This window comes from Strongylocentrotus purpuratus, unplaced genomic scaffold (genome assembly GCF_000002235.5).
Source record: "Strongylocentrotus purpuratus isolate Spur 01 unplaced genomic scaffold, Spur_5.0 spur5_contig_823, whole genome shotgun sequence".
Classification (NCBI taxonomy): domain Eukaryota; kingdom Metazoa; phylum Echinodermata; class Echinoidea; order Camarodonta; family Strongylocentrotidae; genus Strongylocentrotus; species Strongylocentrotus purpuratus.
The window spans coordinates 729-15,716 of NW_022145528.1; the positions used below are offsets into that span (position 1 = coordinate 729).

At 38.3% G+C, this 14,988-nt stretch overlaps 1 protein-coding gene across 1 annotated transcript; it reads left to right on the forward strand.

Annotated features, from left to right (window-relative positions):
• Positions 1 to 362: 362 nt before the first annotated feature.
• LOC105447404 (protein DEK-like) lies at positions 363 to 14,216 on the forward strand (the record flags this gene model as incomplete). The annotated part of the gene is given in 8 exon segments (XM_030981916.1): positions 363 to 439; positions 1,937 to 2,034; positions 5,070 to 5,206; positions 6,675 to 6,862; positions 9,207 to 9,408; positions 10,904 to 10,959; positions 12,878 to 13,030; positions 13,827 to 14,216. Coding segments are annotated over 8 exon segments (923 nt in total), but the record flags the coding sequence as incomplete, so codon positions are not given.
• Between the last annotated feature and the right edge of the window lie 772 nt (positions 14,217 to 14,988).

Below are 14,988 nucleotides of genomic sequence, written 5' to 3' on the forward strand. Positions count from 1 at the left end.
AGTCTCATGCAACAGCATCTTTTTTGATTCTAAAAAGAAGATGAAAAGTTGAAAAGAAGGAATTTTTTCATGATAAGGATATGGCTTAAGATAGCTTCAGCTGAATTTGGTTTGTTAATGTACTTTCACAAGTTTCAATGTGTTATCATTTAGTGATACCAAAATGCTACAATTTTGTGGTGACGACAAATATTATTTTGATGAATATTTAGTTTTAACAAGGTTCTTACATTAATGTAATTGCTGGCGTTAATTTGTACTTAGTTGTACCAATGCATGATAATTGCTATTATCATGATCTCCTCATGACCTTGATTATCTAGTCTCTTATTGTCTTTCTTTTTATTCTATTTTCGTTCTAGTTGCACATTTTTTGGAGAAGACAAAATCACAGGATCTTAAACCTCTTCATAAATTCTTGTTTGGAAAGATGGTCAGAGTAAGTCTACATATTTTTTTTCTTTCTTTTTTTCCTTCTTCTTCTTTTTCTTCTCCTTCTCCTCCTCCTCCTCCTCCTCCTCCTCTTCCTCTTTTCTTCTTCTTCACCTCCTCCTCATCCTCCTCCTCCTCCACCTCCTCCACCTCCTCCTCCTCCTCCTCCTCTCCTCCTCCTCCTCTTCCTCTTCTTCTTCACCTCCCTCCTCCTCCTCCTCCTCCTCTCCTCCTCCTCCTCCTCCTCCACCTCCTCCACCTCCCCTCCTCCTCCTCCTCCTCCTCCTCTTCCTCTTCTCTTCACTCCTCTCCTCCTCCTCCTCCTCCTCCTCCTCCTCCTCCCTCCTCCTCCACCTCTCCTCCTCCTCCACCTCCTCCACCTCCTCCACCTCCTCCACCTTCTCCACCTCCTCCTCCTCCTCTTCCTCCACCTCCTCCACCTCCTCCACCTCCTCCACCTCCTCCACCTCCTCCACCTCCTCCTCCTCCTCCTCCTCCTCCTCCACCTCCTCCACCTCCTCCTCCTCCTCCTCCTCCTCCTCCTCCTCTTCCTCTTCTTCTTCACCTCCTCCTCCTCCTCCTCCTCCTCCTCCACCTCCTCCTCCTCCTCCTCCTCCTCCTCCTCTTCTTCTTCACCTCCTCCTCCTCCTCCTCCTCCTCCTCTTCCTCTTCTTCTTCACCTCCTCCTCCTCCTCCTCCTCCTCCTCCTCCACCTCCTCCACCTCCTCCTCCTCCTCCTCCTCCTCCTCCTCTTCCTCTTCTTCTTCACCTCCTCCTCCTCCTCCTCCTCCTCCTCCTCCTCCTCCTCCTCCTCTCCACCTCCTCCACCTCCTCCTCCTCCTCCTCCTCTTCCTCTTCTTCTTCACCTCCTCCTCCTCCTCCTCCTCCTCCTCCTCCTTCCTCCTCCTCCTCCTCCTCCCTCCTCCTCCACCTCCTCCTCCTCCTCCACCTCCTCCACCTCCTCCACCTCCTCCACCTCCTCCTCCTCCTCCTCCTCCTCCACCTCCTCCACCTCCTCCACCTCCTCCACCTCCTCCACCTCCTCCCCCTCCTCCTCCTCCACCTCCTCCTCCTCCTCCTCCTCCTCCACCTCTTCTACTTCTTCCATGGTAACATTGCTTAACAGCCAATAAAAATCAAGTAATCCATAGAAGTTACCATCAGTGATAAGTTGTTATGCTATGGGACCCATGCAGGTTCCCCCCTACTCCTATTCAGGGACGAAATTGTTTTCCACTGTAACATGGCCAGCGTGTTTCATGATGCACAGCAGGCTTCAGTCATCCTCTTGGGTTGGATTCAAACCAAGATCTTCGCTTGCCATCTTATACCATATCTCAATTTATAACTTGTAATCAGTTTTTATATATTAATGCTAAATATATTACTCATTGCGGATGTAGTATCGAAAAATAATATTGCTTCTGCTTGTGATATTCGTTTGTTAATTTAGTAATGAATGCATAACTTTTGATGATTTTTCCTTACACTTCCCACATTACAGGATCCTAGAGAGAACAAGAGAAACATCAGGCAGTTCTCAGGATTTGAGTTCAGTAAAGAAGATCCTGATTACACAAAGAGAGAAGCTCTCTTAGTCAAGTAAGCCTATTCGGTAGATTCATTGATTTTAAGACATGTCACCATGATGTCCAAGCTCTAATTCTTTCTAGGTTGGATTATTACAATAGTCTTTATACTGTTTTATGTGCTAAAGATAGAAGGAAACTTGAAACTGTCCAGAATCGTGCCGCTAGATTAATCTTTGGCCTTGGGTCAAGAACTCATACTTCACCCTAACTTAAAGGTACTATGTCCCTTTTGCAGCCAACCTCAAATTCTGTAGAACTTTGCAGGTATTATGAATATGTCATGTATGTCCTATCTGTGCAATTTAAACGTTAGCAGTGTCCTAATATTCAAATTATGCATGGAAACCCGTTTACTTGCTAGACTTAACTGTCAGACACTATTGCGTGACTGACCGGCTTTTTCTTCTTTGGCAATAACATACATAAAATGAGCTGTAAAGGGTACATGAACATTTGTCTACATTAATAACCCACTTCTTGTGATGGCCAAAATTAAACTGATTGAATCTTTGCACAGCATAAAACGTATGACCATTCGGTACAATGGTCTGAAAATCAAGACTATTACTTATCGGCTCTATAGCTCCTTAGTCGATTTGACAACTAATAATCGTTTTTTTCCCACTTGAAGACATTTTCAAGCCCCACCTTTTTTAGGGAAGTTTTAAATTAGTATTATCTTTCAAATGGCTTTGGAATTTAACTTTTTCATTCTTGGCCTGCAAATGGGACATAGTACCTTTAAGAAACTCCACTGGTTACCTCTCCACCAACGTGTTCTGTTTAAATTCTGTTTGTATGCTTTCAAAATACTCAATCATTTGGCACCTCAATATCATAATGACACCCTTACAGATATATACACCAACTCGTAATCTTCGTTTAGCAACCGACACATGTAAACTTATCACTCCCACATCTAGACTCTCAGCAGCTGAAAACGGTTGGCAGTAGCTGCATCAAAGACCTGGAACAGCATGCCTCTTTCCATAAGGGAAATTACCTGCCTTCCTACCTTCACAAGATCCCTCAAAACTCACCTTTTTCCCCAATGATCTATGTGATATACTTCCTGTACTGTACATTTTTGTCTTCTTCTCATATATTTGTTTTTGTAAGCGCTATGGTACTTATTGTTTTTAGCGCTCCTAAATATTTCATATTATTATTATTATTATTATTATTTACTGAGATGATTCAATCATACTACTAAATGATGATTGCTTAACTAGAAAACTAATGAGGTTCGTAGGGGCGGGGTGGCCTCACCCCTTCAGGATTTTTCGCGCTGCGTCTTAGCCGCTTTGATTTCCGGATTCACGTTTCATGAATTTTCTTTCAAATCTCCCGCACATTTTGATGCCAAATTTATGCAATTCAAACCTTCATGTGTCAAAATTTATGTTCAAGATTTTGTTATTATTATTTTTATTATTATAATATTATTATAATATATATATTTGTTAAACTGATGTACCTCATTATGTTTAACCATAGACGTAATAGAAATGGACTTTTGACGGCAAGAGTAGTAAAAGTAATGATAGCTACCACCTGTTCTTATGTCTTACTTTCTTCTATGTTTTAAGTCTGACCGCAACGCTGCGGGCATGTTTTGATAAGCTCCGATAAGGGTCCTTTGGTCCTATGAGATCCACCGGGATTTTGCCGACCTCTATCGGCCAAGTCGCTTCGCACTGACCAATGCTTCCCACGATTTGCGCTTCTCATTTCATGAATGAATCGTGACAGGAGAGCCTTCTGCCCATGCGCAGCTAAATACTACGTCAATAATGCCCCGGATGTAAACATGAGGTTTTCGTCCTGTTCATGCTCGCCAATCTGTAAAAAAGCCGTTGAAATCGGTGATTTCTTCGATTTTTTACGAATTTGTGTTGGTGTGTAGCAAACTCATCATATAAGCAAGGAAAGTCACCACAAGAGCTTACAAAATACAGTTTAAAAAGTGTTTTTTTCTCCTGTTTCCGTTAATTTCTCTGTGAAACCAACGACGTTGTGGTGATCACAAATCCTTCGCTGGTCGAATACAATCATTCGTTATTTGTTGCGTTTGCGTGCGTTTTTTTTATAGGCATTGGAAGAATGAGGTTGTTTTCGTGAGTGCTCAGAAAATCTGTGGTAATGCGTGACTTCTTCGCATCATGACCACTAAATTGCCGTGCCTTTGTCTAATCCAAATTGCACACGTAGTCCCATTGATAGAGATCGGCGGGTGCATGTTTTTTTCAAGTTATATTTTGGACTTGTTAATCCGAGAGTGACTGCTTTTTTTTTTCTTCCCTCAGATTTTATCTTATTTTATCTTGATGTAGGCCTACTATAAATTATGTGTACGTTTTTTTTGAGAATCTAGGAATTAGGATAAATATCTGTGTCCGTAAATTGGGAATTGACCATTGCAAAATATTCAACATTTCCGTCGTCTGCTATGTCGATATATGGACTGCCCATCATAATCATAAAGTTCTTCCTTATTTATGTCATCTAATGATAATCCTGCCCTTCTAATTACTTTATAAACAACACATGACTCATGAGTACGAGAAAAATATGTATTATGGAACAATACACACATCGAAATAAATAATAATTGTTAGTATAAATACAACGCTGAAAACAATAACAATAATATCGTCAGGCACAAAGACGAAAACATGTTCGCTACGACCGCATGGCGGAGAGCGCTCATACTATTTAACACTAGGTTCTCAACGATTTGAAGGAGCAGCGAACAACCCCAAATCGCGAGCTTGCTGTTGCGATTATGAAAGATTGCGCAAGTGATCGCATCCAGCTGTCGGGTTGCGGTGGGACCACCGCTGGGTTTTTGCATTGGCGCGAAATTTAAACCTTGCCGGTGGAACTCATAGGATCAAAGAAACTGCTTCGTCGATAGTCCATTCTATTACGTCTATGGTTTAACAGGGCCTCGTGGAAGACCACCATTATTGGTGATAATGAGTCACCCTGTCTAAATATCAGAAATAAAAATCTTAAAAATGTGTTTTTCATTGTATGGTAAAGATTCACAATGGAAGGAATAAAGGAGATTTGCACCATTCTTGATGTGGAGAAGAAAGGAAACAAAGATGTCATTATGGAAAGAATAATGGAATTCTGTTTGAACCCTCAACCCTCCGGTAGAAAGTTACCAGAGAAAGGTGAGTAGTCTCCAAGTACAAATTTGATTTGATTTGATTTGACTTATTTATTTCTGTTTGATTTTCTTTTTCTTTTGATTTTTACAAATATATAACAAATCAATATTGCAAATTTACACATGACAAAAGAATATATGTAGAATAAAGTAAGGCTGGCTGTAGCTAATCGAAAACATCAAACAGGAGGGTTGACAAAGTAAGCAAAGCTTGATAGTATGACTACCCTCAAAGGATACATAATAATACAAATATGGAGGAACAAAATATTGGTAAAAGGGGAAAAAGACAGAAAAAAGAAGAAAAAAATCTGAAATCTGAAATGCTTGGCCCTATGTGTCTGTGATATGGCGTAATATTGGAGCCCTTAAATTATTGCGCTTCAAAATGATCATGAAGTGCCTCAAAAAGCAAAAATCTTTGAGTGACCGGTTTTACCATACTCATTTTCTCCAATAGACTAGTGGAAATTTGATTTCCAATCATTAATATCTTGATAATCAGACTGGCGATTTCCTTGTAAAAGTCATGGATTCCTGACTGACCTAAAGGTTCATAATTATGATTGCAGCAGGAGCTAAGTCCAGGATTTTGTTTAGAATCTGAGGCAAAGATACCCAATCCCTTTATAGATAAAGTTGAGTTCTGGTCATGCGATTGCATTGTGAAAGGAAAGGTGTGGAATGGATCAGAAAAAGTTGATCATGTAACATGTACATGTAAGTATTGGAGTTTACTGCGAGGTTCTGGAGTCATCAATATCATAATAAATTTCGCCCAGTCTTGGTAAAGTAACACGCACTGTACACACAAAGATGTAAATGGGACTACACAAATGGTGTCGGGCCTACTTACCTTGAGTTCCTTATCTTTCTATGCTCAAATATACATTTTCTACCAAAATTGTTTGGCAAATGACATTTATTTCTAATCTTGAGCATTCAGTGTAAGTTTTGTTAGATTCTGTGAGAATTCATTTTCCTTTTTTACCAGAAATTGTAAAAACTTTATGTGCAATTTTTTTTTTTTTAATGTGAAACTATAATGTTGTTTATGTGAATATTTTTCTTATGTAAATCATGTGTTCATTTGCAAATATATTTTATATGAAAATTTATTTGTAACCTTGTATTGAAATGTTAAAGTTCACTTGCAAATTTATTTAGACCTATGTGAAGATTATTTGTAATTTTGTATAAAATGTTATAAATTTTGTAAAATTTTCTTTATGAGAGAAGAGGATATCAACCTATGAAAACAAAAAATTACTGTAATTTTCTATAATTATGATTATTTCTTTGGTATATTGATCTTATACTTTTACCAGTGAAAAACAAATTTCCCAAAAGATAATCGATGCTTAATTATCTATTTCATATTTCATTGAGAGGAGACACAGAAATGCACCTTCTCAGTCGTTTTACACCTTCTCGGTCGTTTTACACCTTCTCGATCATTGTTTGGATTTTAGGCAAGAAGAAGAGCAAGTCAAAAGGGACAAAGAAGAAGAAGACGAAAGCGAAGAAGCAGAAAGGTGAAGGAAAGAAAGGGGGCGGTGATGCGTCCACGGAGACGGAAGAAGATGGAGACACGACAATGGATGATGGAACGGAAGGAGATGCGGAAGGAGAAGATGGTGATACCAGTATGACAGAAGGCGTAAGTATAAGGCCTTGTTTAGATATTTTTAAAGAAAATTTGTACATGTAAACGTGGATCCCAGCGAAATTTATTTATGCGACCCGGGGCAATGGGCATATTTTTAAGAAACTATTGACCGGCATGTGGGCATCTTTAAAAAAAACTATTGACCGGTAGGCGGGCATGGCTAAAATCACGACTCCAATTTCGACCAATCAGATGAATAGATTTATTCAATATACTAAAGAGAGGTATATAATGTAAGATAATAGTAGGAAATCATCGGAATCGATGGATAGCGCCGATGGATAGCGCCGATAAACCCAACAACAACAACAACAGCAGCTTCTGTTATATTGCTTGTGTTCATCTTGTTGTGACACCCGTGGCACTCTTACATTAAGTTATAAATGTATAAAGTTCAATTATTAATGCGAACCTACACCTAACAAGCATTGCTTTCAAGTAGGTTCATTTTTTTCATTTCCTGTAACCAATTCATTTTGCATTACAATGACCAAAAACAATGTCAAAGATATTTCAATGCTCACTTCTGTTATATCATTACGTTTATTATTGTTTGTCATTTTGTTTATATTATGTGACAAGAAATGAAAAATAAATTCGATCTGTATAGAGCTACTACTACTCTTACATTACTACCCCAGCCAAAGCCAAGCAGTCCAAGATGTAGCATAATGGGGACACCCGGGTGGAGAGTGGCAAACAGAGATTGATGCCTTGCCAAAGGATGATTGATAGTGCTGGGCTGGGAATCAATTAAAGATAAACTCCAGTTCTGGTAAAAAAAAAGAAAAATTCATTCTCACAGAATCAAACGAAACTTATACTGAATGTTCAAGATTACAAATAAATGACATGTGCCAAACAATTTGGAAGAAAATGTATACTGGCTGAGTAATGAGCATAGAAAGACAAGGAAATCAAGGTAGTACTAGCCCCGACACCATGTGTGTTGTCCCATATATAGCTTTCTGTGTACAGTGCTTGTTACTTTACCAAGACTCGGCCAAATTTATCATGATTTTGATGACTCCAGAACCTTGCAGTGCACACCAATACTTACATGCTACATGATCAACTGTTTCTGATCCATTCCACACCTTTTCTTTCACAATGCAATCGCATTACCAGAATTGGAGTTTATCTTTAAGTTACATTTTATCTCCACCAGTCACCAAATAGCCTCTGCTGACGATTAAACAAAAAAAGATGATAATTTAAGTTAGGAATGCATGCCTAACTGTTTCTGTAGGAGGTTCTCTTCATTACTATTATACCATCAACTAATGAGGAGAGCCTCCTACAGAAACTCAGTTTCTTTTGGTAATCCTCAGGCATTAGTTGATGGCTTTTTTCCTGTTATTGTATTTATTATTGTAATTCGGTTTCTTGTGTTCTTTGTTATTGGTATACTCCTTTATGTTCCTGGAAATGAAATGAAATAAAATAAAAATTAACTGAGCATTCTCGTAGAGGTGTCTCACCCATAGATGAATGCCACTGGTATATTTGGAAGTGCCCTAAAAACAAATCTCTAATGATGTAAACCACTTTGATGAATTTGTTTGATGACTGCTCTATTTCTCTCACCAACAGGAGTCCAAATCTCTAATGATGTAAACCACTTTGATGAATTTGTTTGATGATTGTTCTAATTCTCTCACCAACAGGAATCCAAATCTCTAATGATGTAAACCACTTTGATGAATTTGTTTGATGATTGTTCTAATTCTCTCACCAACAGGAATCCAAATCTCTAATGATGTAAACCACTTTGATGAATTTGTTTGATGATTGTTCTAATTCTCTCACCAACAGGAATCCAAATCTCTAATGATGTAAACCACTTTGATGAATTTGTTCGATGATTGTCAGTCTATTTCTCTCACCAATAGGAATCCAAATCTCTAATGAAACCACTTTGATGAATTTGTTTGACGATTGTTCTATTTCTCTCACCAACAGGAGTCCAAATCTCTAATGATGTAAACCACTTTGATGAATTTGTTTGATGATTGTTCTAATTCTCTCACCAACAGGAATCCAAATCTCTAATGATGAAAACCACTTTGATGAATTTGTTTGATGATTGTTCTATTTTTCTCATCAACAGGAATCCAAATCTCTAATGATTTAAACCACTTTGATGAATTTGTTTGACGATTGTTCTATTTTTCTCATCAACAGGAATCCAAATCTCTAATGATGTATACCACTTTGATGAATTTGTTTGATGATTGTTCTATTTCTCTCATCAACAGGAATCCAAATCTCTAATGATTTAAACCACTTTTATGATTTTGTTTGATGATTGTCAGTCTATTTCTCTCACCAACAGGAATCCAAGCCAAAGAAGAAGAAGAAGAAGCCCAAGACGACAACTCCCAAGACCCAGAAAGAATCGGCTAAAACCAAGACCAAGTCACCGAAGAAGATTGCTGTGAAGACACCATCTAAGCAGACCAAGAAATCAAGCCCTGTCAAATCACCCAAGAAGGCACCACAGAAGACACCACAGAAGAGAAATCATGATGTTGTTGGTAAGATTAGTAGGCTCTATTAATTTTTTAGAATTCTATTCACAATATTACCTTTTCCTTCCCTGCCCTGTGCTGCAACCCCCCCCCCCCCATTTATACAAATTACCTGTCTTGCCACCTTCAAAAGATCCCTCAAAACTCACCTTTTTCCCCAATGATCTATGTGATATACTTCCTGTACTGTACATTTCTGTCCTCTTTTCATATATTTGTAAGCGCTATGGTACTTATTGTTTTTAGCGCTCCTAAATATTCAATATTATTATTCTTATTATTATTTAATGTTGCCCCTTTTTCACCCCACCCTGTGCTGCCATCCCCAACCTTTGTATAACTGGAATGCACGCTGTGAGTGTACCACGTCAGAACATTTATTTATTTATTTCTAATCTTTTGACAGGGTAGCCCATTCACCAATAAGTAGCGGTCTTCCATGGGGCCCTGAATAAACATGAGCATGTGTAAACAGAAAGAGAAAGAAGTCATTGTGTACATTTTCATTGCAGTAAATGGAAGTGGTTTTTTGAATGAAGTACAGTTAACTCTACATCTACACTTACCTGTAGGAAGTGTAAATAGCGTGATTTTGTTGTTGTTGTTCAACTTCTTCAACTTTGAATGTTTCAGAGACAGTCACTATGAATATGACTGACAAAGAAAGTGGACAAAGTGGTCTAATATTGTCATAGCTCGAGCAATATATTCTTGTATCACACTCAAGGCCATCAAATATTATATAATTACTCATGTTCCTAATTTGAATTCTTGATGTCATTTTTGTACTTTACAAATAGGGTTACCTCTACTCACTATGAACATGACTGACAAAGAAAGCAGACAAAATATACAGTTCCTCAGGTAGACAAAGGAACATCCCTTTACTGCTATTATGTAAAAATGTGTAGAACAGGTGTCACATGCATATTCACCTTTTTACATAATAGCAGTGAAGGGATGTTCCTTTATCTACCTGAGGAACTGTATATTTTGTCCGCTTTCTTTGTCCGTCATATTCATAGTGAGTAGAGGTAACCCTATTTGTAAAGTACAAAAATGACATCAAGAATTCAAATTAGGAACATGAGTAATTATATAATATTTGATGGCCTTGAGTGTGATACAAGAATATATTGCTCGAGCTATGACAATATTAGACGAGTCAAAGACGAGTCTAATATTGTCTTAGCGAGAGCAATATATTTTTGTATCACACGAAAACAAGCCATACAATATTATTATTATCTATATTAGTCTGACGAGCGAAATAAAAAAAATTGACTTACCTCTGTAATTAAAGCTTTGTTTTCGTGTGATATCGCCATGATATCGATATCGATTGTTGAAGTTCCCGGATGACTGAGCAATATGAAAACAATATTGGTCAGTCATATCTGGGTACTGCGCTAAAGATATTGAATACACTGATTTATTGTACCACTTGGAAGCCTTATATAGAAAATAATGTAGAATATTTTTCTTATAACTTCTCACACAGATGATGACAGTTCCGATGAGGAGCCCCTGATGAAGAAAATCAAGGCACCACCTTCAGTAAGTTACTCAAATGATACCTTAACTGAGTCTCACTTTCAAACATCTTTCTCTTTTGACAGCATAATCTGCTTTTTCTTTTTTTCTTTTTCTTTTTCTTCTTCCTTTTTCTTTTTCTTCTTCCTCTTCATGTTCCTCTTCCTCTTCCTTTTCCTCTTCCTCTTCCTCTTCTTCCTCTTCCTCTTCCTCTTCCTCTTCTTCCTCTATCCCCATTTTCTTCTTCTTCCTCCTCTTCTTCTTCCTCTTCTTCCTCTATCCCCGTCTTTTTCTTCATCCTCCTCTTCTTCTTCCTCTTCTTCCTCTATCCCAGTCTTCTTCTTCATCCTCCTCTTCTTCTTCCTCTTCTTCCTCTATCCCAGTCTTCTTCTTCATCCTCCTCTTCTTCTTCCTCTTCTTCTTCCTCTATCCCCGTCTTCTTCTTCATCCTCCTTTTCTTCTTCCTCTTCCCCTCTCCGTTTTCCTCCTCTTCTCCTTTCTTTCTTTCTTTTCTTAGGCTTTTAATGTGTCCTGTGCATACAAGGCTGTGTTCATTATTGTAAATAGAGTTTTGATCGACTGATTATTATGTGTTGTTATAAATCAAGAATTTCCTATGTTATTTGTTAGTTATTTAGTAAGTAAATCATGAAGACTATATGAGCTAAATCCCAGGGTTACGATTGATCAAAATGCATGGTCAGTTTTCAGATTTTGATTTACTTGAAGCAAAAAGTAAATCTCCAAAGTATCTTATACACATGTAAGGCCATCAAACTAATGGATAACCACAAACATTTTGGCCTTTCAAGAGCTTTGCAAGTTAAATTTGGGCTCCCTCAAGATGAGGTGTTTAAGGGGCAATCCAACCAACGCTCGTAATAAGTTGACTTGTATGTAAGCAGAAAAATAACGGAAACAGAATCGCAAAATTCTGAAATGAATCGGACCAATAGTAAGGAAGTTATGAATGTTTGAAATATGAGATCACTAAGTCAATGCAAATCTCAAATTGGTAGTTTGGTCAGTGGATTGTGACGTAGGATGTGGATAACTCTCCCATTTGCAGTGTACAAAAATATCATTAATTTGTTTTTCTCATCAGTTCCTTCTCCCTTGGGGCACTACTCCAAATAATATATGCTCTCTTAAAAGAATAGACCCCCCCCCCCCCCCCCTTGAGCAATGAATTTTTTCAAAAATTTAAATTTTAGTCTTTTTAAATGTTGAAACAGATAGGAAAGCAGTCCAGCACTACATCACATTGACATTACTGCTACAGCCAATTTGAAGGGCACATACGTATAGTGATTATAACTTTTTTTTTTTATTTAATCAGATTTAATTGAAATTTTCATCAGTTTGCTTCTCTGATTTTTTTTTGCTTTCTTTTGGGTTGGATTTCCCTTTAATCTATCTTCTTGCTGTGACTGCAGAATTACAGAATTGTTTAGTTGTTTACTTTTCTAATGTCTTAAGATAAACAAATCAAGGAAATTATTTTAGGACCTCTCCAGTTGGTTAGTAATCATTGTTATCAAGGTGGTGTTAATAATAAATAATAATAGCTAGTTCTTATATAGCGCTTTTCAGGACCGAAGGCCCTCTCAAAGCGCTTTAGAGATATATATATTATTAACCCGGTCATTGGATTCAGGCTTACCCGCACACAATGTATGCACATTCTCCACTCCCTGGGGAGCATTCCAGCCAGGTGTCATTTTTACAAGCGCACACTTGCTAATCTAATCACATTAGCTTTCGCATCCTACTGGGTACCAATTTAACACCTGGGTGGAGAGTGGCAAATGTAGATCAATCACCGCCAAAGGACACAAGTGCCGCGGTGGGACTTGAACCGCGGACCTTGTGATCCACAGTCCGGTGACATATCCACTCACCCACGACACCTCTAAATTGTAATATCTTTGGCTGTTTGTAGGATAAGCAGATCAAGGAGACTGTAAAGGAGATCCTGGAAGGAGCCAACCTAGAGGAAGTGACGATGAAGATGGTTTGCAGAAAGGTCTATGATATCTACCCACAACATCCCTTACAACACAAGAAAGATTTCATTAAGTCCACAGTCCGAGAGGTAAGGATACACTATGAACATGACGGACAAAGAAAGCGGACAAAATATACAGTTCCTCATTCTACCCTTAACAATTGCTGTGGTAGACAAAGGAACATCCCTTCACTGCTATTATGTAAAAATGTGTAGAACAGGTGTCACATGCATATTCACCTGTTCTACACATTTTTACGTAAAAGCAGTGAAGGGATGTTCCTTTGTCTACCACAGCAATTGTTGATGGTAGAATGAGGAACTGTATATTTTGTCCGCTTTCTTTGTCCGTCATATTCATAGTGATAGCAACCATTCATTTGAAAGTAATCAGAGCACTTTTATCCCATACCAGGGGAGTGTTTCACAAAGACTAAGATCGGCTTAAACTTGGACTTTATAACTATGGCAGGCTGGCTGTTCATGCCACTATTATCTCTCATCATTCACCGGCATTGGTTTCTCAAAGGACGTACCAATCATGGTCACAAATCTACATAATTTACATTTTTTGATAGTTGATTATTGAAGGACAAAATATTATCTAAAGGTCATAATTGAGAGACCAATGGTGAGAGCAACCGGTGGCGTGTACGGCCTGCCATAGTTAAAGATAAAGGTGAGTTCTGGTACTTGGTACAAAACATCAAAGTTATAAGATGTATGAATAATTTATTTGTTAAGTGTATACCGGTATGATGGTGATGTTCGTGTTGTGGTTGATACTACTGGTGTATTTTTTTATGTTGTAAATGTAGAAAATGATCTGTTTTCCACCACATTACACATTTGTATTCCTCTTTCATATGTTTCCTCTTTGCAGATTATTTCATGATGAACAATAGCTGCCTTTTAAATATTTGTGTCGCCTACTGGAAATAGCCATGGAATGATGTGAAGGATGTTCGTCTAATTCAACCAGGGGGGTGTTTCACAAAGCTTTTTTTCAATGACAAATGACAAAAGCCAGTGACACATCTGCTGATAACCAATCAGAAGCAAGGATTTCAGTAGCTTATAACAAAAATTGTCATTTGTCACTGATGACAAGTTTTGTGAAACACCCCCCAGGCATCGGCCACCAAGTGAATCCATCGGATTGCCCTCGTCAAGAAACTTGTGTGATACATACCAAGAGTCTGATATGGAACAAAACACCAGCTGATTGCCATTTTCTAAGAATGTTGCTCAATTTATGTCCCATTTATGTACATGGAAATGGTTTGAATACTCTTGGTGTATAATTGACCTTTGACCTTGGTATCAGCTGTGTGTGTATGGCAGAGGGGGGTATACACCAGTTTACAGTTACAACAGTGTGCATGCGCAGACATGGGCGCTATTTTAATTTACGAGTCGTAAACAAACCAAATGACCTCTAGAGGTCAGTGGTTTATGCGTAAATTAAGATTGCGCCCATGCAAATTATGATGTGAGCGCACAACGCAGTACGCAGACAGTGATGTCATCATAATTTGCATGGGCACAACCTTAATTTACGCATAAACCACTGACCTCTAGAGGCCATTTGGTTTGTTTACTCGTAAATTGAAATGGCGCCCATAACCGTAAACTGGTGTATTAGCGGTCGGTGGCCATCTTGTTTTAAGCTAGCAATGACTTTGTACATAGGAAAGATAAATGATGATCAATTCATGGTGGCATCATTCCGATAAATGTTTTTTAGATTTATTCATGTTTTGTTATGTCTACTGTAACATGGGCCATGAAGGCATCTCACCTGCACGATAAGATCAACCGAAGAAATGTTGGTTCCCACACGAGATAATAGTCCACCTCATTGTCTGCTGTAGAACCAGAAACTCACTATTACCGGTACTATTAAAATTATATTGTTTTACAATTAGTGGCCAACAGCTAAGTGTACCAAGAAGCTTTTGTGATTTGCAGAAATTCAGTGTTGTGTCCGTCGCGATTCAATTGTTTCACAGCGTATAGACAATTGCGAAATTCATGATAAACGT